The sequence below is a fragment of the Mustela erminea genome, chromosome 10 (assembly GCF_009829155.1).
Source record: "Mustela erminea isolate mMusErm1 chromosome 10, mMusErm1.Pri, whole genome shotgun sequence".
In the NCBI taxonomy this organism is placed as follows: domain Eukaryota; kingdom Metazoa; phylum Chordata; class Mammalia; order Carnivora; family Mustelidae; genus Mustela; species Mustela erminea.
The window spans coordinates 1,237,369-1,263,517 of NC_045623.1; the positions used below are offsets into that span (position 1 = coordinate 1,237,369).

The following is a 26,149-nucleotide window of genomic DNA, read 5'->3' on the forward strand; positions in this document are numbered from 1 at the left end:
GCTGGCTGGTCCACTGGAAACGCTGATCAGACCTTTGGACTCCACTGAGCCAGAGCTGGAGAAGCCAAATTGACTCAGATTAAATCTTCCAGGCATAAAATCACAAAAGAGTTTTTGTTAGATGCTGATTGGGAAGGAGGGGCCCCAGAAGTCTGGGAAAAGGGTAGGACATCTGGGAATAGAGAAATGAGGGAGAGGCCGGAATTTTGCCTAGAACAGGAGCCAGAGATTGCCTGGGGCTGCTTTGGTGGGATGGAGAAGGGAGTCCAGATCCTTTTTTTGGGGGTGGGGGGTGGGGGGAGTCCAAATTCTTATCTAACCTCCACTGAGATCCTTTATTCAGTCCACAGACATTTACTGAGTGCCTAGGTTGTGCCAGGCCCCATTCTGCAGTGCTGGAGATGGGAGTTCACATCCTAGTAGGGGAAGACAGTAAATGGCTAAAGAAGTAAAATAACTTCAGAGTGGTAAGTGCCCTGAGGACCGTGGATGGGATGGTACTGTGGAAGGGACACGCCATGAGAAGGGGTGGCTGGGGAGGGCCTCCTGGAGCCACAACCTGGGGGCTGACCCAGAGGGAACCAGGGGTTCTGCCATCAGGGGAAACAGTTTTCCAGGCAGAGGGAGCTGCTGAAGCAAAGACCCTGATGGGAGACCTGGCTCTGACAAGTTCAATAAGGAACAGAAAGAAGGTTGCTGTGGCCAGAGCTGCGTGGACAGAAGGTGAGAATGGTGGGATGAGACCAGGAGGGACGTTCAGGGACAGCAGGAGTCAAGGGCCTTCCAAGCCATGCTAAGAGTTGAGATTTTATTTTGGTCTCAATATAATAGGAAGTTACTGAAGGAAGACACAAAATGGCTGTTTTGCTAAAGCTCTTTTGTCAAGGCCTTCAAAGCTCGCCTCCGATGAAATCTTGCGAAGATCTAGGTAGGTGAGGGATGTGTGAATGTGGGCAGACAGTGTTAAGGAGAAAAAATAGGGGTCAGACCCAGTTGCTGCAAGTCACAGCCAGAACCCCTTGCTGAGCAGGACAAAAGTGGTCATAGAGTAAACCCCTGAAATTATACACTAATTCTGTGTGTGTGCATGCCTTATTTTAGGGAGTAACCCAGAGTTTTCCAGACTCAGAGGAGTCTGCCACCAAAAAAGGCCAGAAAAGGAGAATATTGACCTGTATGCCTGATACACACGTGCCGCCTCAGTAAGGACCTGTGCACGATGCCCTGCAGAGGAGAGTGGGGGGCAGGGCAGGATGGGAAACTTCACTGAGTACCATGTGCTTTACCTATTTTTAAAAGTCCACTTCAGTGTAAAGGACTGAAGCTGGAGAGGAATGGATGGGTGGGGAAGAAGGTGCCAAAGCCTTGGTGTGGCCTGGGAGGGGCAGAGACACATACAGGCTGATCCTAAAATTGACTCTCCCACCCCCAGCCTGTGCACACATGCCTCACGCCTAGAGCAGTCTCACCCTGAGTCCTCAGAGGGCTCGGCTGCCCAGTGAGCACCACCTGCACTGTTCTGGGAGAGTGACAGAAACAGCTCTCCCAAAGATGCCCTTTGGTCAGGTCACTGAAGCCACTGTCCTCTGTCCATGCCCCAGGCTCCTCAGAATCCCGCACCTTCAAAGAGAGAATCCTGGACCCCCTGAGCACCCCACTGAGTCCCCCAGGAGCTCTTGGCTCAGATCCAAGCACACTTCAACTCCCAACGGCTTGGTTGGTCATTTTGCTTTGAATAGAAGTTCCCCGGTTCTGCCTGGGTTCGTGCCCGGCCCTAGCCTGGCGAATGGAAGCTGAGATGGGGCTGTTTTTCTCGAATTCTCTCCAACATCTCGGCTTGGATATGCTTTGCCTGCCCACAAATAGGTCTGGCCGGGCCTTCAGGACCCAGCTGTTCTCAGCCATCAGCCAGGGGTAGGAACCAGCCACCCTCGGGTATTCTGATCCCCGGTAATCTGGGGCCACAAGTCAGGGAGTGGAGTCAGCCGCTGATGAAAGGTCCCTGGCAGGATGCAGAGCAGGCTAGGGCCTCCTGGTTCACACTTGAGGAGGGTACCAGGGTGGCTATGTGCAGGTCAGTTAAACCCCAGAGCTCCTGTCCTGCTGCGGAACAATTGAGATCTTTCCACAACCTCCTGAGGCCTCTGGACCACATGGGAACCGGCACAGCCACTTCCACTCACAAAGCCAAACAGAATGTTCCTGCCCCTTCTTCTACTCCAGAATAAGTACATAATAACATCAACCAGTATTTTGTGGGGAGTCACTGTGGCAGGGCCCGATTCAGTGAAGACTCCATGTGTATCACCTCCCTAAAAGTCCCGCAGAACCTTTAGGTGGTGGCACAAGGAGGTCCCCTTGGCCCGTAGCCAACCAGGGAGCTGCAATGCGAACCCAGGCAGCCTGGGCACACCATGCCGGCAGCTGGTCGCAAATGAAAACAAAGTGATCTGCAGAAGGACCCTACAACCTCGCACCAAATGGTATCCAGTCCTCAGCCTGGTAGCCAGAGAACAAAAGTACGGGTCCTTGACGGTTCCACACACTGAGCTCAGAGCGTGCAGTGTGGGGCGCCTGCCAGCTCTGAAATAAGGGGACAGCCTGTACTTCTCCAGCCTTCCAGGCTCCCAAAGGCTGCTCATCACTTTGGATGACGGTGTCCATCAGTCCATCCTGCAGGGGTGCTCGGAGCTGGAAATCCTGGCTGACCCTCCAAACCTCTTCCCTACCCTGGGCACAGGGCAGGTGTGTGGGAGGTGCCTGGCTGGGAGGCGGGAGACTGGAGGGAGGCCTGGCTGCCTGGCTTAGTGCTTGGGGTCTCCTGCTTCATTTCTCTCATCTGATACATGGACTATCTACCAACGCGTCCTCACTTTATGAGGTTTGGGTGATGAATCTGAAAACTCTGTGGAGACTGTGAGGCCCAGGGCGAGTTCACGAATTTGGCGGTGTGGCGTGTCTCTTAGCCTCTCTCTGCTTGCGTTTCCCAGCCTCTGAGGCGGGACAGGATGCAGGGAGAGGACAGAGGCCGAACTGGGCATCACCAACACTCCATCCCCTGCCTCTGGCCAGTGGCCTCCAGTGGAAGGGACCCTTCCCGCGGGTGGAAGAAAGCAAGACAATCAGGTGTGAGAGCCTTCCATTGGCCAGATTGAGGCGCAGACACCGAGGAGGGCTGAGGAGGAGCTCAGATATGTTTTTCTCCTGACACCCGCCCTGGAGCTCAGTCCTCAAGGCTTCAAAGGAAGAGTCTCAGGGCCCAGATAAGGCAACTCAGTCGTCAAACACAGTCATCGCTTGGGCACTAGGTACCCGAGAGAGGAGAAAAGCAAGCTGCAAACTGCTCAAGGCAGAAGGCCTGCTGCCCATGTTAGGACCACAGGGGCGTGGAGCCTGCTGGCCATGGGCACAGGGAGCAGGCCCAGGGAGGCCAGAGTGGGAAGGCCTTGGAGCCTGGCTGAAGTCCGCACTGACCAGGTGGCCGCTGAGCAGAGACCAGGAAGGGCAGTGGTCACCTGAGAGCCCTGGAAATACCCTGGGACAATGGCACCTCCGACTCTAGGTGCACCCATGCATCTGTGTGGGGGGGGTACCCTGAGGCTGCGGGAGCTGAGTTGCCTCCCGCCCGTAGCAAGCCTCCACCCTCCTGGCTCTGCCTTTCTGTCCTCAACGTGTTGAGCCTCCCCTCCTGTTCTGCGACACCTGCTGGCCCCATGCACCCTTTTCTCCCCACAGAGTGCTTTCGCCACTCTCGGAGCTTGCTCACGGCACAGGGCAAACACTTCCTTTTTGGCGTGTGTCCCCAGTTCTTTTGGACTAATGTCTCTGTGGCCATTTCGAAGACTTTTGCTAAGGTTTCCCCTCTGCATACGCCACACACAAGAGGTGACTGAGAGCCGGCCCTGCAGGTGAAACCCAGAAGTTTAAAGCAAAGCTCCGGCCCTGAGCAATGGAGAAGCCAGTTACTGACGCAGTGCGCTTGCAGTCCGCGGAGAGCCGCAGGGACTAGCAGAGCCGGGTGCAGCTGGAGGGAGAGAAGACCAGCAGGGCTCCCTGAGAGAGGTGCCAGTGGAGCTGACCTTAAAGAAGGTCGGGTGTGAGGAAGGGGAAGGCGAGAAGGCATTCTGTGGAGGCTGTGATCACAGTGTCAGGCTTCTGCATCGATGTAGGAGGCCAGGGGAACTTCATTAGGTGATGGCCATGGAAAGAACGAGAACACATAACTATGTGAAGGCCAGAAAGTCAGTCTCTGGGCTCAGAGCCCTGGATTTCATATCTGTGAAATGACCTGAGGTCTAACTCTGGCTTTGCCAGGAACTGCCACAAGTGCTTCGCCTGTAAAATGAAGGACTGGGCAAAATGTCTCTAACGGTCCACACTATTCTAGAGCAAGGAGAGAAAGGACTCAGGTGACTCTAGGCTTCCGAAGAACAGTCCCAACAACAGGAGGTGAGAAATCAGGAGAGGAATCAGGTTTGGGGAGAAGACTTGAGTTTTAAGTAAACAGGCTGGACCCCACCCTGACCCTGCCTTCCACTAGGCTGACTGGGTCTGTCCCACAGCGTCCCCTCCTCTGGGAGCGTGACCCCACTGGCAGGAAGGTCAGAGCAAGGAAGAGGAACTGGCCTTTGCTCTGGGAGACTTGTCAGCTTCTCCCTCGGTGAATAAACACCTCTGTTGTCACCCACATGGTCTTTCTGGAAGAGGAGCTGATGCTGCAGAGTGCTTGAAGGCTGGGGTGGAATCCCCTAAAGGGACAGTTGAGTTTCCATCATCCCAGGGTAAGGGAAGCTTGAGCAATAAATTGTTGGGAAGTAAATTGAAATGTGGTTCCTTCATGCCCAGGTTCCTGCACCTACGTGAGTACCTGGTTCACAGGCAAACCTCCAGTGAGTGGTTCAGAGGGGGGCATCATGCTTAGGCATGAACACAACCCCTTGGGAACAGGATTCCCCAGGCTGGGGACTCGGTCCCTGTGATTTAATTATCCCCGTAGGCAGCTGTCAGTAGCACCAAGGTGAGAGGCTCCCTGGCTGGGAGACAGCTGCCGTGGCCAGGGATTGGGGCCAGGACAGGGATGGATGGAGATGGTCCTGGGAGACGAGGGGTTGGCTCAGAGAGACTGAGTGGGGGTTTGGGGATGGGGTGGATGTTCCAAGCGTAGAGGGGAGGGAGGGCAGAGGGCACTCCAGGCAGGGAAGGAGACACATAGGCCCTGGCTGAGGGGCTCTGCCTGTTTGGCGGGGTGTGAAGCTGGAGAGGCAGGCTGCGGTCACAGGGCAAAGCTCTGAATGCCAAGCTCAGAGCCAGACTAGATCCTGAAGCTGCCAAGAGCAGGGAAGGCTGTGAGCAGAGAGGGGAAACCATCTCCAGCACTAGGCACAGACGTGGCCCTTATTTGTCCACTCAGGGCACTTGAAGTCCCCAAATGAGCCGTGGCCTGTGGTCAGAGGGCAAGCCCACACTACCTCCTGCCTCGACTCGCCTTGCCTTCACATCATGCCCAGACACTTACATTTCTGACTTCAAGGCCTTGGTATGTATGAAATTCTTGCCCCTCCTTTGGCAGCCCTGCCCGCCTCTCTGGCCACAGTTTTGAGTTTGTACCCTTATTCTTGCCCTTTTATGTCTGCCTTTCTTGGGCCTTCAGCACAATCTGTCAAGATTAATTTGACACCAAACTGGCTTTCTCTAGAAAGAGGAAAGGCAGGGAAACTTCTAGGCACGAGAGCAAAATTCATGTCATATGGGAAGAATTACCGTGACCCCTTCCTTAAGGCAGTTAGAGTCTTCTGTGTCCCGTGACAACCCATTGGAGAAAGAAGCCATTTCTTGAGGCACAGGTAAGTAGGAATATGGATTCTGGCCCATGGAATCTGGTGCTCCGCTGGCCCTTCCCTGTTTTGTTCTGTAACTGCAAATGAGACACCTTCTTCAAACCACGAATAGGACCCTCATCACTTCCAGAACCTACTTTCTCTGTTTACCTCTGCTCTGCTTGGAAAATTCTTAATTTACATCTGGAATTAGGTATGGGGTAGGACATTGGGTCCAGTTATCACATGGACCTTTATTCTCTTGTAGGAGCCTCTCTGGGCTGGGAAGATAGGTTTCTGTCACCTTACTGGGGACAACATGCACTATTTCCTGCTTTTAATTCACATCTGTAGTTGATCTTGGAATTGGTCACAGTACTTTGTGTGGCCAGGACACTAAGTGCACTTCCAGACTCAAGAACGAAACAATAGGTTGCTCTGTTTTCTCAGAACGCTTGGAGTTCTGAAGCCTGGTCCCCACCACCACTAGGCAGTGCCTGCCCTTCTTTCTGTAGCCTAGCCCTTCTGCCCAGAGCATCTCTGCCCTGGGTTCAGCTCCCGCTGAACCCAAGCCAGCCCTTGTCCACTCAGGACAGAGCATCTCACGCTCTGGTCCAAGAGCCCCAAGGCAGCAAGGAGCCTGCCAAGTGGGGAAGACATCACAGAGCTCAGTCCTGGTAGTGGCTCTGCAGCCAGAGATCTTAGTAAGGAAGACAACTTCTGCCCAGACAGCAACATCACTTTTTTCCCCAGTCCCTGGCACAGAGGCTGCCCCCACCCCCCGCCCTCCCGCCATCTCAACCTGCTAAGAGAACACACGAATATGTCACTTTATCTCTGGCAAGTCCTTGCTGAGTCATCCTGGGCAGAGAACTCGGGGCCTCTAGACAGAACAGCTTGTAAGTCTTCACACAGGGCAGAGTCTTGATCTGTATGGCACGTCAGCTGGAAAACAATTTGAACAGCATCGTTAACCATAACACTGACCACCTTTTGTACAGGACTCTGAGCTCACATACACATGCTATCATCTTTATTTTGGTTTTTACAAGAACCTATGAAGTAGAGAAGCTGGGCACTGTTGTTAGTCCATTTTTAGAGATGACAAAGCTGAAGCCGAGCATGCCTGAGGCCACACAGGTCCCCAAATGGCAAAAAAAGGAACTGGAGTCTGGATTGGTGCCGGTTCTCCAACACTTCGTCTCTTCAGGACCAGGTGCCGAGTATCACCAGCTCGCAGTGGCAGCAACAGCTTGGACCTGGTAGCTGCAAGGGCATGTGGATACTTTTGAATGTTCTCTAAAATCCTAATGACAAGGCTGATTGGGAGCTTGCATCAGAGGGACAGGTGCTGGCCAGTCCTTCCCATCCCTGGAGACAGGTACCATTTTATTAAACCTGTTAAATTGGTTGTGTGGAGACTATCACAGAGGATATGGCCTGAGAAATCTTCCAACTTAGCAGACAATGAATATCCACAAACATCTCAGAGGACTGGTCCAGAAGCCCTAGCTTTATGGCCATGTCTCAAACACATATGGAAGAAGATATGCATATGAGCCCAAACCACTTAACACAGTTGTCAAAGTACCGACAATATTATAAACCTAATGGCTGCCAAGTTCTGTCCAATCAATTCACTCGATTCCACTGACATTTGCTGAGTGTGTTCGGTCTGTAGAACGCCGAAGAACAGACAGACACGTGCTCAGGGAGGTACTGAGGAAAAGTCTGTCACCGAGGACCAGGGACCTACCTGAGGGGCACTATTAGATTGAAATATGGAACTCAAATTGAGAAGAATTCTAACTTTGGGAGTTTCAGACCACATTTAATGTCTCCAGAGCAGTGACTAGGAAACCAGAGCGTCCCACTGTGTCTTGGTCCTTGGTCCTTGGTCCTTGTTTGCTGTTAGCAAACAGGTCACATTCTGTTTCTGCGTCATTTTATGACCCTAGAGCCCCTGGAGCCATGCTAGGACAAGACAGCCAGCAGAGCTAGAATGTGGCCGGAGCTAAGACGGTGCTCCCTATTTCTCATTCATGGGTTCATCCCATAAGCTTTTATTAAATGCTGCTATGTGCAGGGTGAGGTGCCCAGTGGTCCCACCCACTGGGTTCCTCGCAGGGAAAAGGTCACAATCGGTTGTTTTAATAACCTGTGGGAAGTGAGCTAAATGGGCCAAGGCAAAGCCTAATGGTCAGAAGAATGGCCTCAGTGAAAGAAAACAGCATGAGCCAATGTGACAGGATACTGGGAATCAACAGCTGGAGACCAGCCTGGTGTGTAGCGATTGGGAAAAGAGCGGCTCTTCTGGAACAAAGGAGTTGAGCAAACCATGATTCCGAGAGGCAGAAAAGCCAACACCAGGCTTTCTGAAAATGGTTACTGTGACCACAAGCCAAAAGACAGATGATTTCATACGGGTTCCTGGGCCCCACCTGTACACAGCAACATTATCTGGAATAAGGACAATGTCTCACAGGAAACAGTTAAAATTTTTACTTACTTCAAAACACAACTCCCTTAATCTACTACTAGAAAAAAAAAAGATTAAGCCAACTCAGCTAAATTTCTCAAAAATCTGTACATACATACATACATATATAGAAAATAGCTTCGACCTGTGAGATTTGGGGCAGACTACTGCATTTCTCTTGGTGGTGTTCTTTGCAGATCTGTTAAGATGAGCACCGTGCACAGAGTAAGTGCTGTACACATACATGTTAGCTCTATTATCATTAAACTGCTGTGTTAAGTTAAAAGTCAGACGGATACTCAGCCTGTCCCCCTCTTTTTCTTTTATCTGTCCTATCTCTACAGATGCTTTTGGGTGAACATCTAATTCTCACACAATCTTTGAAAAACACTTCTTTTTATCCTCGAGGCAATGTCCACAGATTTAATCTGGTACTTCACAAGTTGCTGAGCCATAGGAAATTCTTTCCTTTGTACGATATTTTCAGACCACCGAGTCACAGGAGGTGACAGCTGTAGTAAATCTTGTGGGCTCTTCAGTCCACAGCCACTTCTTAATGGAAAGGACTATTTCTGACCTTCAGTTCATGGCAGTTGCAAATGTCAAAGGCAGATCTTTTCCCTCCTCTCCCAGGCTCCCTCCTGTTCCGCAGTTTGCCTCCTCTTAGATAAATGAATGCTGATGGGATGTCATTCCCCGGACACTGAAAGATCCCTGACCTAAAATATCTTCCTCTGGCCCTGTGGGCTGGGTGTTTCGTCACCTGCATTGTGCTCTAAGGCCTGAGCAAAGGGGGGGCTTCCCCTCCAAACCCAGGACTATAAATACGTCTCTGGGTTAGGACTGTATCATCCACAGTCCCTAGATAAACTAGCCCTCCTGCGAGGGCAGCATTAACCCATTATCTCCCCAAGCTCTTTAGGAACACATGACCATTGCTAAAGATTTTTTTTTTTTTAAGATTTTATTTATTTTATTTGACAGAGAGAGAGATCACAAGTAGGCAGAGAGGCAGGCAGAGACAGAGGGGGGAAACAGGCTCCCTGCTGAGCAGAGGGCCCGATGCGGGGCTCGATCCCAGGACACTGAGATCATGACCTGAGCCGAAGGCAGCGGCTTTAATCCACTGAGCCACCCAGGCGCCCCTGCTAAAGATGTTTTAAGGAGAGGCACAAATTCGAGGCTTGTAGACAAATCTGATCAATAGTCATGTTTTGTGGAGTGTACTTACTGTCCTAAGAAATTTTTTTAGTGACTTTTCGATATTTTCAAACCAGGGTATAACTTCTCCTGAAAAAAACAAAAACAAAATACAGAAGCTCTCGCAACATGGTCTTGAATCCCCAGAAAATCACAGCAGTCTCTGGTGTCCCCACTCGGCTTACCTACCTGCCCACAGGCCTCTGAGCTGCAGTGAAAAGTTGGGAGAGAGGGCCTGGGCACCTGGGACTCATTTGTTCTGTAACATTCCAATTCAAATATTTATTTTAACCCTACAAATACAGGGGGGGAAAAGCACAAAGTATGAAAAAATAGAGATGATACAAAGTAGCCTAAATAGTCCTTGTCTGGAAAGAATGTAAGGATTTATTGAGAAAGCAAAATATGCATGCTGGGTTTCAAATAAGGAAACAATTCTAACATTTTAAAAGCACATTGTATTTTCCCTTTCCTCATCTTTTCCAGATAACATTTATTTTGGTTGAGTTCAAGTGTTTAGTTCCCCATGGCTAGCTGTCTCCAACTAGACCCAGCTCCTTGAGGCCATATACTGTCTTCTGTGTCCTCAGCACTAAGTGCAAAAAGGTGCTTTAGAATCCTTAGGTGTGGGCGCCTGGGACCCTATGATTTTGTGGGATGTAAGAGGTTGTTTCTGGAACTTCTATTTTTATGTTTTTCTTCTTCTTTTTTTTAAATTTGACAGACAGAGATCACAAGTAGGCAGAGAGGCAGGCAGAGAGAGAGAGAGAGAGAAGGAAGCAGGCTCCCTGCTGAGCAGAGAGCCCAATGAGGGGCTCCATCCCAGGACCCTGGGATCATGACCTGAGCTGAAGGCAGAGGCTTTAACCTACTGAGCCACCTGGGCAGCACCCTCCCTCTTTTTTTTTAAGACTTTTTTTTTTTTTTTTTTTTTTGACAGAGAGAGATAGCAAGAGAGGGAACACAAGCAGGGGGAGTGGGAGAGGGAGAAGCAGGCTTCCCACCAAGCAGGGAGCCGGATGTGGGGCTGGATCCGAAGACCGCCCCCTCCATCACAACCTGAGTGGGAGGCAGATGCTTAACGACTGAGCCATCCAGGCGCCCCCATGTTTTTGTTTTTCAAGAGAAGCTATGAAATATCTGGTTTTAAAATATTGAAAAGTCAATGTAAAAAACAAAGTTTGAAAATACTGAGCACCTGGGTGGTGCAGTCCACTAAGCTTTAGTGTCTTGGTTTTTGCTCAGATCAGGATCTCAAGGTCCTGATATCCAACCCAGAGTCCTGGTTCTGCATTCAGCACAGACTGCTTGAGTATTTTTCTCCCTTTCCCACTGGCCCTCCCACTAGTGCTGTCTGTCCGCCTGTCTCTCTCTCTCTCTCTCGGAAATAAATGAATAAATCTAAAAGAAAGAAAGAGAAGAAAATACTGAGTAAACCCAACAATGCACGACTGTGGTTCACAAGTAGATGGCAATTAAAAATTTTAAATAGTAGGGGCGCCTGGGTGGCTCAGTGGGTTAAGCCACTGCCTTCGGCTCAGGTCATGATCCCAGGGTCCTGGGATCGAGTCCCGCATCGGGCTCTCTGCTCAGCAGGGAGCCTGCTTCCTCCTCTCTCTCTCTGCCTGCCTCTCTGCCTACTTGTGCTCTCTCTCTGTCAAATAAATAAATAAATTCTTTTAAAAAAAATTTAAATAGTAGTGACCATTTCTTCTCTATGCCAGCCATTTTGTATAAATTATTGTTTTATTAACAAAACTAATAACATAGATAATGCTCCTGAGTGAAAATTCAAACAGTATATAGGCGTATGGACTAAAAAGCAAAAGCCTATTTTTTCCTCCGCAGGTGTTGCCACCCATTCCGGGTTTGGGGTGCATTCCTCCAGCTACGGATGGACAGACATATCTGCAACCTTGTCATAGTTATCAGATTAGTCCCATTTTACAGATATGAGGAAACAGCACAGAAAGGTGGGAGTCTTCATCTAAGATCACGGAGCTGCTCCTGGAGGGAGCCAAGATTCAAATCCAGATCCTATGACTCACAGGTCAGCGCATTCTTTCTGCTACGCCCCATGTGTAAAATTTTGTGGATAAAGAAACCGAGGCTCATGGAGGTCTCCGAGCTGTGTCACACCACACAGCTCGCAGCCCAGTCCCGGAGAGGCAGGGGTAACCGGGCTCTCAGGAAGGCGAGCGCGGGGACACCCGCTGGCCCGGGGTCCCATGGCTCATCCCGCTGCAGCGCGCAGCTCCTCTCTGCGCGGGGCTCGCCCACGCCGCTCGGCGCCCCTTGCGCAGCCCGCCCCGACCCCGCTCGGGAAGCCGGGGTCTCGGGAGTCCAGAGCCCCGGCCGGGTGCAGCGTACGAGCCCAGCTACGGCTGCCTCCGCAGGGGGTAGGGACCGCCGCGGCTTCGCCCGAGCCATGGTCCGGAGCCCGGCACGCGGAGGTGGTCGAGGCCCGCAGCCCTGGGGTGGGTGGCCCAGACGAGCAGCGGGTGTGGGGCCGCCGGGGGGCGCGGGCTGGGCGCGTGGCGGGCGGGGCGCCGGCGGGCGGGGGCGGGCGCGGGCGCGGGGGCGGAGCCGCGGCCAGAGGCAGCAGTGTCCCGAGCCCGGCTCAGGGGCCGGAGTGGCCGCCACGGAGCCAGGCTACCTCCAGGCAGCGCCCGGGCACAGAAGGGTTAACGGGCCACCGGGGCCCGCGCAGAGCAGGTACAGACCCCGTCGGGACCCCCGGTCCTGGCCGCCCTCTCTCCCGGGTCCCGTTAGAGTCCCCGCCGCGCGCGCCCGCGCAGCCCCAGCTCCCCGCGTCCCGCGGTCGTGCCCCAGCCGCGACCCCGGCCCCAGCTCTGTAGCCTCGGAAGATCTTCTAGTTCCTGGGGTCGAATTCCTGGGGAGGGGGTTTCGGATCCTGTGGAACTCTGGCCCCATCACCCCGGCGGAGTATCCGCCAAAATTCCTACTAAGTCACGGAGTAAAGTTGGAAAACATACCCAGGACCTCCCCGCACTCGCCGGGGCCTCCTTCGAGGATGTGTGCCCCTGTCACCCCCCGTAAATCCAGGAGCTGGGGTCAGGGACGCTGGGAGGGTTGCGCAGGGGTGCCCTTGATCTGGCAAAGCCTGATGACTGGAAAGGAAGGACACCTGTTTGGATCGTCCTCCAAAACCCATGAATGGAGGGCACAGTGAGGACCAAGGAGTTCTGACCCAGGGCAGGGACTCTCCAGCCAGCCCTGAAACACGCTGCCCTACCCTCTCCCTTGCAGCAGCAGCCCATTTTCCAGAAGTGGGTCCCTCTGGGGTTGAAGGGGTTAGCCCTGCCCAGGTCTGTCCTTGATCCTCACTGGCTGGTGTGGAGGTGTGGCCAGGAGGGGCCCAGGTTTGTCCAGACCAGTGTCCGGCCTGCCACGGGGATGACCACTTTTGACCTCTCCTTTCCTCACCATGGGCAGTGAGACACACCAGATGAGGAACATGAAAAGGGGTGAGGAGCACAAATGTGTGTCTGTTTCTGCAGTGGAGGGGGTGTGGGTCCCCTGCCCAGCTGTGCAGGGGGTGGGGTAGGACTTTTCCAGAGAGGGAGCCAGGCCTGGCCAGGGCTCCAGGAGTTCACGTCACCCCCACCCCCCACCCCTCACTTCTCCAGGGAACTGCCAAAACCAAACCCAGCTCAGGACAGGATTATGTGTACTGGGTAGACCCATAGAGAGAGAGACAGCAAGATGGGGGGGCCGGTGCTGAGGGGGGCAGAGAGAAGCAGAGCCTGAGAGGGAGTGGAGAGGGTACCCAGCAGTACAGAAGGGGCAGACAGTGACCATCCGCCCCATCTCTCCTCTTTGACCTCAAGCAACAGGGCCAGGGAGAGAGCTGAAGGATTGGGTGGACCGTTGGCCCTTCTCTGGAACCCCTACGCCCCCATCAGGGTGGAGTTGCTGACCTCAGTGGCTAGCCCAGCCAGGGGAAGGAGCAGTCATCAGCAACCCCTTCCTAGCCCCAAACAGCTGCGGTGACCCTGGGAATTCAGGCTCGGCCTTTGCAAACCCCCCCCCAAACTTCCAGGTCTTGGGGTCTCAGGGAGGGGAGTAGGACTGAGAGTGTTGCTACCCCCAAGTACATTCCTGCCCTTCCCTCTGTCATTTTCCTGCCCCTAAGCTGGCCCACCTCGGCATTAGCTCCTTGGATTCCTCTCCCGGGTGCCTTTCAGATCCAACAGAAACATTTTTTTTTTCCTGGAAAGCAGAACTAAGAGCGGGTTGAGGAGTGGGGGTGGGAAGGGCTCGTACTGAGCAGCAAGGGGCTGGAGAGGACTGGGGAAGCGGTGGCTTTGAGACCAGGCTAGGGTTCCAAGCTCCACTTCCCTGATGATGAAAGCTAGACTTCAGGATGGACTTCCTGGCTCCTCAGGATGATAGGACTATGACTGGGGAGCAAGGGCTGCATCTCTCCTTCCCAGGTTCCCCCAGCCCATCATCACCTGGCCTGAAATGAGCCCTCACTGAACCAGTGCTGAGGGATGCTGGTCCCTAGAGGGAGGTTAAATAAAATGGGAAAAGCACCTGGTTCTCTAAGAGATTAAAGCATCAGCCCATTTAGTTTATCTCTTGGCTACAAAGTGAGGCCAGCAGAGATGTGCCACGGAGTTCCAGAAGGAGCCTAGTTAAAATAAAACGGAAGAAGAGGCTGGGAGGCAAGTAAGAACAGGAAACCTCAAGGGACTTCGTCTTAGCTCCTTAGAGTAGGTATCTGCTGCCCTCACCCATGCCTTCCTTAACTGTCCAGGACCTTCCAGAGGGCAGGAGGCAAACGAAGTAAAAAATAATCTTAAGGAAGACACGTGTGCATGTATGGCCTGAGCTGGCCGGTAAACAGTCACTAGTCGAGAGGAGGGAGGAGCTGAGAAGTTCCTGCAGGCTGAGGGGAGGGGACTGTGCCACAGTTGGGAGGTTGAGGTCAGACCCCTCACCCTTTAGCGGACAGGAAAGGGCAGCATTACTTCCCGCTGTTACCCTTAGGGTCATAAAGGGATGGGCCAGTCTTCCTCCACCCCTCCATCCTTACTGGGAGATGTCCTTCTGAGGAGCCATCCCTGCCAACCCCTGGCTCTCTGGAGCCTGGAGAGGTAACCACCAGGCTTCTGTCCCTACAGAGCGCGCCCACTCCAACCCAGATGCCTGAGTAGTGTGTTTACTTCCGGTCCCCTCTCCCAGGCCCGGGGCATCGAGGGAGGAGCGATGGAGAAGTGGGCGGGCAGGTAAGTGCGGGGCTGCGGGCAGAGGGGCGGCTCTGTCTCTGCAAGTGAGGGAAGGCCATTACTGGGCTGGGCGGGGGCAAGTAATAAGAAGCATCTGCTTTCTGAGAAGCTGGCATTAGGATGTGGGGAGCCTGCTGAGGGGGAGGGGGCGTCATAACACCATCTCTGGCTGGTTTGCAGGCCTCAGTTGTGTCTGATGCTGCTTCTGTCCCTCCCTGAGCTCGGCCTGGATCAGGAGGTGCGCCAGGGACCAGAGGTTGTGATACTGTCATCCTCCCTAGCACCCACCCCACTTCTTCAGGCCGGGCCTCCCGTTTTCTGAAGCTTCTGATAAAACATGGCGCCTTTCACATTTGCCTTCTCTTCCCACTCCCCCACCCCCAACTAACTCCTTGCCAAACAATATCAAGTCTCACTTCCGCTATTGACTCTGACCTTGGACCAGTAACAACTGCCCCCACCCTCGGGTCCCGGACTAGATACCCTGTACAGTTCCCTCGAAAATCCTTCTGATTTTGTCTGACTTTTTTGTCCACATAGGTGTTGTCTGGACACTCTCTTCAGACACTCCCCGAGGAGGGCCAGGGTCCTGAGGGTGTCTGGGGTCCTTGGGAGCAGTGGGCCTCTTGCTCCCAGCCCTGTGGAGTTGGGGTGCAGCGCAGGAGCCGGACATGTCAGCTCCCTACAGCTCAACTCCACCAGGACCTGCCCTTCCCACCCCGGCCCCCAAGACATCCAGAAGCCCTGCTCCCCCGGGGTCAGAGCCCCAGACCTCAGACTTCCCGAGGAACCCTCCCCCTGTACAGGCCACAGCCTAGGGGAAGAGGTGGCCCACGTCGAGGTCCTACTTCCCAACTAGGGAGAGCAGAAATCCGGGAGATTCCAGGAACTCGGAGGTGAGGGGTGGGGCTTCGAGGGGGAGGGCGGAGCCTGTCGTGAGGGGTAGGGCTTCAAGGGGGGCGGGGCCTTGCTTGAGCGGCGGGGCTTAGCAAATGAAGGAAAGGGAGCAAAGGATGCAGGGCTTAGGGAGGCTTATCTTGGGTGCTAGAAGTAGGCTGGGGAGGCTGGGCAGGAGTTGGCCAGAGCTCTGACCCCATGTCTGCTACACATTCTTAGGTCCCGGGTTCGAGACCCCATCAAGCCAGGAATGTTTGGTTACGGGAGAGTGCCCTTTGCTTTGCCACTGCATCGTAACCGCAGGCACCCCCAGAGACTGCCCAGAGCTGAGACCTCCCAGACCTCAGATCTTCCATCCCTGACTCCAAGAACAGAACCATTCTCCACAAACCACACAGCTCAAACTCAGCTCGCTCCTACAGAACTTTCTGCCCGGCCCCCACACCCCCCAGCAGAACCCCCAAACCCTGAAACTACTCAGACAGAAGTGCCCTCTAGAACGAGGCCTTTCCCCACGCAGCCCCACCCCAGAGCCCAGGCCTCTGGCACAGAGCCTGCCTCGTCCATCCCCTACCCAGGAGAAAGTAACTCCTTCCATGTGTCCCCTCAGCCAAGAATGCCAGATTCTCAGGGTTCGGCCAGTCTCCAGGTGGCTGAGAGATACCCTAATCTTTTCCTTTCTGTCCCTCGGGGCAGAGGCCACCAGAGCCAGGAGCACTGGAAACCTGGGGGGAATCTCCATGGGTCCCTCATGGAGCCTGCCCCCCACTATCCAGATGGCTGGCTGCCTCTGCTGAATGATGGCCCCCACTCCAGTTCGCTCTGGAGCCTCTTTGCTCCCAATAGCCCTGTGCCAAGGTGTTCTGGGGAGAGTGAGCAGCTGAGAGCCTGCAGCCAAGCGGTGAGTTCTTCCTTGGACCATCCCCTCTCCAGACTTGCACTTCTGCTTTCCTTGGCCCTAAGTCTGGGTCCTTAGCTTGTCAGATCTGGACCTGAGGGTGAAGGGCCTTGGCATCTGACCTCCTCAGGGTAGGGGCATTGGAGCTCTTCCACGGACCTGACCTCCCCCCCACCCCCAAATCCAGCCCTGACCCATACCCCCATTTTCCTCCCCAGCTTTGACTCCTCTGTATCTCCCCACCTCAGCCCTGCCCCCCTGAGCAGCCAGACCCCCGGGCCCAGCAGTGTGCCGCCTTTGACTCCCAGGAGTTCATGGGCCAGCTCTACCAGTGGGAGCCCTTTACCGAAGGTGAGGTTTCCAGCCCCCCTCCACCCCCCACCCCGGGAAGATGAGCTGGTTTCAGACTGGGGGATGATGGGGAGAGGGAGACACCAGCCCCTCTATTTCTCTTCTGTAGGCCCTTGCATTTCTCCTCTGTGTAATATTTTCTTTCTTATTTCTCAGGGTTGGGGTGAAGAGACAGCACAGGCTGGGAAAGGGGAGTGGGTTTCCGACAGGGCCCAGCTGTCAGATGGTGAGGGATAACCCCGCAGAGGGATCAGGCTGGGAGAGGGAGTATACAGAAGTGCCCTACGGCTGCCTTCCTCCAGGAAGAAGTCCATCCCAGGAGGTGGACCTGACAGGAGGAGGGCATGGCCAGAGAGATCCTGTCCGGTGATGACATCAGAGTGGGGGTGTACCGTGGGCCCTCGCTAATACTAGACCACTTGTTCCCAAGTTACTGTCCACTTAATTTTCGGCCTGTGTCAACCCAACGCCAAGAAACCCCTTCATGAGCTCATGTAATCATAGGTTTCAGGTATCTGTTCTCTCTCACAGCTCACAACCCCTTTGCTGATCTCAGTGACCTCAACTGACCTGACTCAGTTTTTGTATGACCCTCAAAGCAACCTTTCAGAATACAGAATTTTTTTTTTCCCTCCATCCATGGCGACGTAGGCGAGCTCAGGATGTCCTATAGCCAAAATGGAACCTTCGCCAGCCCCCCAGCCGGGACCCCAGCTAACCACTCTCCCACCCTGCTTCTTAGTTCAGGGCTCCCAACGCTGTGAACTGAACTGCCGTCCCCGTGGCTTCCGTTTCTATGTCCGTCACACGGAAAAGGTCCAGGATGGGACCCTGTGTCAGCCTGGAGCGCTAGATATCTGCGTGGCTGGACGCTGTCTGGTGAGAGAGGATGGAGTGTGTGTGTGTATGTATGCACACATGCGTGCACACACGTGGGCATGCACACAGTCTCCTCAGTCATCATCACAGAAACAAAACCCCAGGCTGACATTGCAAAAAGGAAAGTTCTCACCTACCCGCTGGAGGTGAGAGCAGAGCCAGAAGTGAATTGCAGGAAGGAACCCCACAGGCGCGTGCACGCTTCCCTGAGGCTGGCTGGGGGTGATGGGCTGGCACAGGAACACCTTCTCCCTCACAGTGTAAAGATCGAGATGCAGGGTGAGCTGGAGGGTCCCGAGAGGACCAGGCGGGGTGCGGCGGGGTCTGGCTTCAGGTAGCCCCTGCCTCACTCTCCCCCAGAGCCCCGGCTGTGATGGGATCCTCGGCTCTGGCAGGCGTCCAGATGGCTGTGGGGTCTGTGGAGGGGATGATTCCACCTGCCACCTCGTCTCAGGGAACCTCACAGACCGGGGGGGCCCTCTGGGCTATCAGAGGATCCTGTCAATTCCTGCCGGAGCCACGCAGCTCCAGATTGCCCAGCTCCGGCCCAGCTCCAACTATCTTGGTGAGCTCTCCAGATTCTCCGAGTCTTGGGTCCTGTTCCACTCCTGGTCTCTTGGTTCAGCCATCCACAACCCCACTGAGCACAGGAAATGGACCAAGCAGAGAGAAGTCAGGGGCTCCTTCCCTTGCGGAGGTGGGAGGAAGCCGAGAGAGTGCGGGGTATCGGGCTCTCTGTGGCTAAGTGGGGTGTAGGTGGAGGACATTATGACTGACCCTGTGCCCTGACCTCCAATCTTCAGCCCTTCGAGGCCCTGGGGGCCAGTCCATCATCAATGGAAATTGGGCCGTGGATCCCCCTGGGTCCTACACGGCCAGTGGAACTGTCTTCCTGTACAACCGGCCTTCCCGAGAGGAGGGCAAGGGGGAGAGTCTGTCAGCCAAAGGCCCCACGACCCAGCCTGTGGATGTCTATGTGAGCTTGGGACCTGGGAAAGCTGGACTGCTGGAGAGGGGGGCCTTTCCCTCTGGGGGCAAAGCTGTGGGGCACAAGATGGCGGAGAAGACTAGCAGTATGCCCCCCAGCCTCCTCCCCCAGACAATTCATTATCTTCTCTCTCCCCAGGTGATCTTTCAGGAGGAGAACCCAGGCATTTTTTATCAGTATATTATCTCTTCAGTTCTTCCAGACCTTGGGAGCACCACCCCAGAGCCCCACTTCCCCCAACTCCAGCCAGGTGAGACTCTGCTCCCCAGACCTAGGAGGTGGGGAGGGGCTGCCGGGGGAGCTTCAAGGCCGTGGGGGGTATTTGATTTGCCTACGCAACTGTCCCTGCACAGAGATTTTGAGGGTGGAGCCCCCACCCGCTTCGATGCCCCGCCCTGCCCGGACCCCAGGCACCCTCCAGCGTCAGGTGCGGATCCCCCAGATGCATGCTCCACCCCATCCCAGGACACCCCTGGGGTCTCCAGCTGGATACTGGAAGCAAGTGGGACACTCGGAGTGCTCAGCATCCTGTGGAAAAGGTGAGACTTCATGCACCAGCCTGTATTCCTGGCACCCTTAGCTCACATCCCCGACTTGGCACTCCTGATCCCACACCCTGGACTATGGTCCATGCCTTGACTCTGTAACAAGTCAAATCCCAGCATCTGGGACCCCACCGAGCTCTGAGCCATCCTGCCTCCTGTGGCTTCCCTCTCATCCCCTTCAGGTGTTTGGCGCCCCATCTTCCTCTGCATTTCTCGTGAGTCAGGGGAGGAGCTGGATGAACACAGCTGTGCCATGGGCGCCAGGCCCCCAGCCCCCCTGGAGCCCTGCCATGGTCCTCCATGCCCCCCATAGTGAGTACGGCCCACAGGGAGGGCTAGGGTCTTAGGAGCACGAGAGCTGTCCCAGGCAGACACGTCCACACTGCCGTAGGATCTCACCGTGGGCTCTGCACCCAGCTCATGGGATCAGTGACAGTATTTGATTAGGAAGGCTTATATTCCTGGGATGCCTGGGTGGCTCACTCGTCTGACTGCCTGCCTTCTGCTCAGAGCATGATCTCAGGGTCCTGGGATGGAGCCGCGCATCTGACTCCCTGCTCAGCGGGGAACCTGCTTCTCCCTCTGCCTCTGCCTGCCCCTTCCCCTCCTTATGTGCACACACTCCTTTTCTCTCAAATAAATAAATAAAATCTTTAAAAAAAGAGAGAGAAAGGCTTACATTCCCTAGACAGGAAGAAAACCCTGGCAGCCTGAGCCCCACAAGGGACCTCAGACTCAAAGTGATGAAGATTCCCCCTCTCCTCTGTGGGTCCCCCCAGCCCAAGTCTGTCGTTCCTTCCCCACTACTCATCTCTGTTTCCCTGCTCTGTGTCTCTGCCTCTTCCACGTCTGCTGTGCACGCGCAGCTGGGAGGCAGGCGAGTGGACGTCCTGCAGCAGCTCTTGTGGCTCGGGCACCCAGCACCGCCAGCTGCGCTGCCGCCAGGAGTTTGGGGGCGGCGGCTCCTCGGTGCCTCCCGAGCGCTGTGGACACCTCCCTCGGCCCAATGCCACCCAGCCCTGTCAGCTGCGCCTCTGTGGCCACTGGGAGGTTCGCTCCCCCTGGAGCCAGGTGAGTGGGACCTGGCAGGGAGGCTGCTAGGTGAGGAAGGAGCCTAGGTGAACGGGCACCCGTGGGTAGGCACAGTGGTCTCTCCAGTCCTTTTTAATTAGCAGAGACTTTTTTTTTTTTTTTTTTTTAACTAACGAGACCTCTTGAGAAGCCCCTATCTATAAATCCAAATAAGACCCTGGACAGGGTTTGGGGGCCCAGAGCCACCAGCCTGCCCCTCAGCCCATAAAGCCATGGAACCGCTCAGTCAGGGGTCAGAGGCAGGTCCTGGTTCAGAGGCCGTGGAGCTGGGGGCCCAGGGAGGGGGGGTTGCCGGGGGTGTCGGGGGGTGGGGTGGGGAAGTCTGGGAATCTTTCAGAGGCTCTCCTACCCTCAGTGCTCAGTGCGGTGCGGGCGGGGCCAGAGGAGCCGGCAGGTTCGCTGTGTGGGGAGCAACGGTGATGAAGTGAACGAGAGGGAGTGTGCGTCGGGCCCCCCGCGGCCCCCCAGCAGAGAGGCCTGTGACATGGGGCCCTGTACCACAGCCTGGTTCCACAGCGACTGGAACTCCAAGGTGGGCCCTGCACCCCTCGTCCCAGTCGTGCGTCCCTGGTGCCCCTAACCTAAGATCTTTCCAACACGTTTCCGTATGCATATACTCAGCAAGCCCTATTATGGGCTAGATGCCACTCGTACTGGGAACTGCGATATAAGTGAGGAAGAACTTGCATTAGGGTCCTCAGCCCCCAGGACAGGTTCCGCTTAGCTGGCTGGTAGTCGGGGCCCTCCCTAACTCTGGGGATCCAGGATGCATCACCCTCAGCCCCTCCTCCTCCCCCCCAAATCCATCACCTTCTCAACAGTGCTCAGCGGAGTGTGGGACAGGAATCCAGCGACGGTCTGTGGTCTGCCTTGGGAGTGGGGAGTCCCGTGGGGCAGGCCAGGAGGAAGCAGGAGTTGGGACCACTGAGCAGAGCTGTGCACCGGGAAGCCGTCCCCCGGACATGCGTGCCTGCAGCTTGGGACCCTGTGAGATGACGTGGTGCTGGTATACGGGGCCCTGGGCCGAGGTGAGTGAAAAGCCTGGGACAGGACTGTCCATCAGTGGGAGTCCCTGTGGGCTGGCAGGAGTCACCCCTGTTCTCCCTTCCTCTTGCACACCCTCCCATTCCTTTGCATCAGTGCTCCTCAGAATGTGGCTCTGGCACACAGCGTAGAGACATCATCTGTGTATCCAAACTGGGTATGGAGTTCAATGTGACTTCTCCCAGCAACTGCTCCCACCTGCCTAGGCCCCCTGCCCTGCAGCCCTGTCAGGGGCAGGACTGCTACGACCGATGGTTTTCTACGCCCTGGAGTCCGGTGAGTGCCTGGCCCCCTTGTCCTACTAAGCGCGGACTTCAGGGAAGGGGAGGCTCCTCTCATGGCATCCCCACTGTGTCCTAGGACGAGGCCAGCTGCAGTCGGTTTATCATTGTCCTATTTCCATGTAGACATGGAGGACAGGTGGGCCCCGTCCATGTGGGATTTCATAATGTTCAGGAGAGGCCCCACATGCACACACTACTTTGAGAGAAGGAGGTGGCCTGGGGGTCAGGAGGAACCTGGATCATAACAAAGGTCTGATTTGATAGCGGGGTGTCCACAGTGCTCTCGCTCCTGCCAGGGGGGTATTCAGACGAGGGAGGTCCAGTGTCTGACCGCCAACCAGACCCTCAGCGTCCGATGCCCTCCTCACCTGCGGCCCTCCAGGAAACGACCCTGTAACAGCCAGCCCTGCAGCCAGCGCCCCGGTAAAGAGCCCTTCCCCCACCAACCCCCCAAACAGTGGAGTTAACTGAAGTATGGGAGGGATGAGAGAGGACCAGTGGGAGTGGGCACTGCACCTCCAGAGGGAAGGGTCTGGGTGACGTGCCCACTGGCCTCCTCTTGTCCCCAGATGATCAATGCAAGGACAGCTCTCCACATTGCCCCCTGGTGGTACAGGCCCGTCTGTGCGTCTATCCCTACTACACAGCCACCTGTTGCCGCTCTTGTGCCCATGTCCTGGAGCGTTCTCCCCCAGAGCCTGCCTGAAATGGGTACAGGAGACCCTCTCCTCATGGTTTCCTCATGCCACCATCAGTCACCCACCCATCAGCCCACTCTGTACTCTCTGGCTCTCCGGCCTGCCCTAGTCTCATCAGGGGTGTCCCCTAGGATGGTTGAAGGTGGCAAAGACGACTGTCAAGATATGTGGCTGTGTGTGTGTGTGTGTGTGTGTGTGTGTGTGTGTGTGGTGTGATGGTCCGTGTGCACACGTGCACCACATGGGTATTGGGGGCCTGCATGGATGGATGTGCTCATACACATACTATTTTTCAAAAAAAGAAGTGAAACAGACTGAAGAGGAGTGGAGAGTGGACGATGCCTGTTTCCCTGAGACTTTTCTAGGCTGAGAGGAAAGCAAGTTTGCAGCTCCTTAGTAATCCAAACTGCACAGCATCTGGTCTCCCCATCAACCTGACTTTGTGCCCTAAACTTCAGTTCTCATGTTCAGGCCTCACCTCTTCTAAAGCACCATTTACCATCTGATCCCTCCTCCCCACACTTAGTCTCTCCATCCCTACCTCTCAGAATCAGCTAGGGATGGGCGTAAGCCACTGCCAGTCCTGCCTTACCCCAGGAAGAGAGACTATCTCCCCAGAGCAGGGACCAGCTGGGCAGAGGATGGAAAAAGAAAAAAATAGAACAAGACACCCTAGCCCCTGCTTCCACTCCCCACCTCCGAAAATGGTTCCCCCCCCAGAACTAATTTATTTTTTATTAAAGATGATTATGACAAATGAGAAACAGGCTCTTTATTGTCCTGATGGGAACCCATTCACCTGGGCCCTAAACAAGCAGTGTGAGGTCAGAATGAGCGGTGGGAAGGGGGAATAGTACCTATAGCCCAGGCAGAGAGAGTTTGGGCCCAGATAGGATGTTAAGTGAGCCCCAATCCCGGGAGGGGATCCTGGCCAACCATAGGCCCTGCAGGTTGGCCATCGACCACTAGAGGTCACCACTTCTCCCACTTTAGGTATGGAGTTGGGAGCTTGGTTCCAGCGCTGAGGAAAAACTGCATGGCCTGTGGTGGGTTTCTCCATAGACTGAGTCTTTCTGTAAAGTCTCTTCGAATCCAGTAGCCCTGCTTTCCGTCTGGGGCTGAGCTGAATAGCAGTTGGCTTTGCAGGGGTCTTTTCTCCTGTTCTCTTTTCTTTGGCCCTCCCTGCCTGCTTCACCCATCTTTTCTGCCCTCATTTCCCATTTCCGCATTAAGCTCTCGGTTTATTGCTTTTGCTAGGGTGGGGCAAAGGAAGTGACTTCTGCCCCTCCCTGCTTCCCTCTGCGGAAAGGACTGGAGGAGGAGGAGCCTGGCCTGGCCCGGCTCTAGGGGACTTAGGGCGGGGTCGAGGGTGGAGCCAAGGCAGTACTGGATGTCCTGCCAGAGACATTCTTCAGAGATGCATCATGCTAGTCTCCCTTCCTGCGGTCTTGTCATCGCTCAAGGTAAATAGCTTGCTAAAGGTGGTATGAGAGCGGGCAGCTTATTCCACAGTACGGACCTCTGCAATTCTGAGGTCTGAGTTCCAGATCTCTGCTTCTGGAAGCCAGATTTCCTGGGGGTCCCTGTGTCTAGGAGAGGAAGGGGGGCAGTGCAACAGAATCAGATTCATCCCCATTGGAAGCATCCCTCCCCCAGCTCTGCATCTCTACAAGTCTGACCAAGTAAGGCCATTAATAAAGGCCTGTGGAAACAGTTGAACTCAGTGATGACCGTTTCCTTGAACACACTAAGACCCTGTGAAGGATACCAGAGTTGCCCAAGGATAGAAGATTTCTACTCTAGCAGCAGACTGGGGTCATGCTGTTGCCTGGGGACTTTTCCTGGGTTGGAAGTGGCTGAGAAGGAAGACTTTGGGCAACATCTTGGAAGGAAAATGGGTGAGGAAGGAGGCCAAGGGAGTGGAGGGAGAGGAAAATGAAACTGACTCACCCTGGGGGAAGGAGTGAGGAAGAGGGCAAGTGCAGTCTCGGTGTCTCTGTTCTGCCTTAAGAGGAGCTATTAGACATATTCTTCTGTCTCTGGGTGAACCTGTAAGGGGATCAGAGATGGGGAGGATCAGGGAGGGAAGTGGGCTCTGCCCCAGCCCAGTAGATACAGAGGGCAGAAGGCGGTGTCCCAAGACCGAGGGCGGGGGTGGCAGTGACTAGCTGGGGCCCTCCCAGCGATTCCTGGAAGCTGCAGCCTGGGTGGTGGCCCCAGCTCAGCTGACTTCTCCGAAGTTCCCCTCCCTCTTAGGGCCTCTTAGGGCTGTTGCTGGGCAGGTTTGGAGTTTGGCCCGAGTCTGAGAACCAATCACAGGTGGGGATCGCAGCCGCAGCCCCTCTTGGGGCACCCCCAGCTTCGGCACCTCCCTGCTCTTTGTGGCTGCCCCTGAGCTCCCTGACAGCCACCAGCCTCTGACTTCTCAGAATATGGGTTTTCGTTTGGGGGGTTGCCCCCTCCCCTTTCACTTTAAAGCTAGGATTCAGTGCAGCCCCTAAGGGTTCTTTCCTCTGGTCATGAAGTCAGTATGGGGTCAGTGTGGAAGCTTTCAGGAAGGGGACTTTGACCCGGAGCAACCCCTTTTCTTAGTCCCTTCTAGGGGAGTAGTGTGGCCAGACACCTCTCCTTTGACCTCTGAAACCCTCTAGAGGGACTTGGGAGAGAGGAAGCTGTGAGCCAAGGCCAGAGAGATGTGGTAGAGTGGCCCCGAGGTCTGGCATACTGGGGGGAATTTAGGGAAGGACGCAGAGGAAGTGGACCTCTGAGAATTGAGGTGGGGGTGGGGAGGTTATAGGAATAATCTTGGTATGCACAAGAGAGATCAAGTGTGCAGAAACTGGCCAGCGTCATTTCTGAGTGCTTGCTGGGGGAAGGGGATTGTGGTTCTGTATCTGTACTTGGGGGTGAACTTGTGAGGTCTCAGTTCAGCTGGGTCAGAATTCCTCTCCTCTCGCCCCTCCCAGCTTCCCCAGGGTAACTACCCATTCGATAAGCAGCAGCCTTCAGACTAAATTTATCTCCTAGACTTCCCCACCCGCCTGGGCCTCCCTGCAAGCAGGTGCTCACAGCTGGGTCTGTGGAGACCAGCACTCTTCACTGAACCAGCTTCAACCTTCCTGCTAACTAGGGGTGCGGCAGAGCGCAGGGCCCACAGGCTGCCCCAAGCGTGAGTGGCCAGCCTTGAGGCTCCCTCTGTCAGGAGCCCTAGAGAGCAGAAATATGGAGGGTCTAGACAGGGGGACAGAGAGGGAGGGATAAGAGTGAGAACAACATGCAAGAAGCTCCCCTCCAGATTCTCTCTGACCAGATCCTCTTTCATTTCTCACTCTCCCCTTCTGCCTGGTTTTACAGATAGAGACTTCATTTTATTTTTACTTATTTTTTTTAAAGATTTTATTTATTTATTTGACAGACAGTGATCACAAACAGGCAGAGAGCAGGCAGAGAGAGGAGGAAGCAGGCTCCCCGCTGAGCAGAGAGCCCGATGTGGGGCTCCATCCCAGGACCCTGGCATCATGACCTGAGCCGAAGGCAGAGGCTTTTAACCCACTGAGCCACCCAAGCGCTCTATTTTTACTTATTTTTTAGACACTTCACTTTAACTTAACGTGCTCCCGCACTAGAATGAACTGAGTCAGGGAGCTGCCCCCTCTCCTTGAAACACGGAGAATCAGCCTAGACTAGAGATTGTAGTTTGGGTGTATGTGGTAGGGGTTCCCA

The 26,149-nt window shown here is 54.8% G+C and overlaps 1 protein-coding gene, 1 long non-coding RNA gene and 1 pseudogene across 12 annotated transcripts; 2 read left to right on the top strand and 1 right to left on the bottom strand.

Annotated features, from left to right (window-relative positions):
- Positions 1–192: 192 nt before the first annotated feature.
- On the top strand, positions 193–23,186 carry ADAMTSL4 (ADAMTS like 4). 11 transcript variants are annotated; one of them, XM_032360824.1, is made up of 21 exons: positions 193–467; positions 618–4,889; positions 5,411–5,536; positions 11,344–11,545; positions 14,646–14,750; positions 14,931–15,006; positions 15,291–15,646; positions 15,867–16,548; positions 16,794–16,896; positions 17,639–17,775; positions 18,136–18,340; positions 18,579–18,751; positions 18,902–19,013; positions 19,117–19,302; positions 19,491–19,620; positions 20,175–20,379; positions 20,756–20,932; positions 21,222–21,428; positions 21,541–21,720; positions 22,007–22,151; positions 22,298–23,092. In XM_032360824.1, the coding sequence occupies exons 4-21, from the start codon at positions 11,535–11,537 to the stop codon at positions 22,432–22,434; spliced, it is 3,327 nt and encodes a 1,108-aa protein (XP_032216715.1). In that variant the 5' UTR covers positions 193–467; positions 618–4,889; positions 5,411–5,536; positions 11,344–11,534; the 3' UTR covers positions 22,435–23,092. The 11 variants fall into 11 exon arrangements, with proteins under 11 accessions (XP_032216715.1, XP_032216713.1, XP_032216716.1 ...); XM_032360823.1 differs by having other exon boundaries at positions 200–247; positions 344–4,889; XM_032360822.1 differs by having other exon boundaries at positions 193–4,781.
- Positions 12,997–14,639, top strand: LOC116600656 (annotated as a pseudogene).
- On the bottom strand, positions 23,184–25,804 carry LOC116600658. The gene is made up of 2 exons (XR_004289746.1): positions 24,377–25,804; positions 23,184–24,015 (listed from the first exon to the last, which is right to left on the bottom strand). It is a non-coding gene; the product is annotated as an uncharacterized LOC116600658 (long non-coding RNA).
- Positions 25,805–26,149: the final 345 nt, after the last annotated feature.

What these genes read in the sequence shown, in the direction of transcription:
- ADAMTSL4 (XM_032360817.1), top strand. Translation starts at nt 11,609, where the DNA reads ATGGAGGTCTCCGAGCTGTGTCACACCACACAGCTCGCAGCCCAGTCC. An exon ending in TGAGAGCCTGCAGCCAAGCG is followed by an intron (nt 16,549 to 16,793) that starts GTGAGTTCTTCC and finishes TCCCCACCTCAG; the next exon opens with CCCTGCCCCCCTGAGCAGCC. An exon ending in GCCCAGCTCCAACTATCTTG is followed by an intron (nt 18,341 to 18,578) that starts GTGAGCTCTCCA and finishes TCCAATCTTCAG; the next exon opens with CCCTTCGAGGCCCTGGGGGC.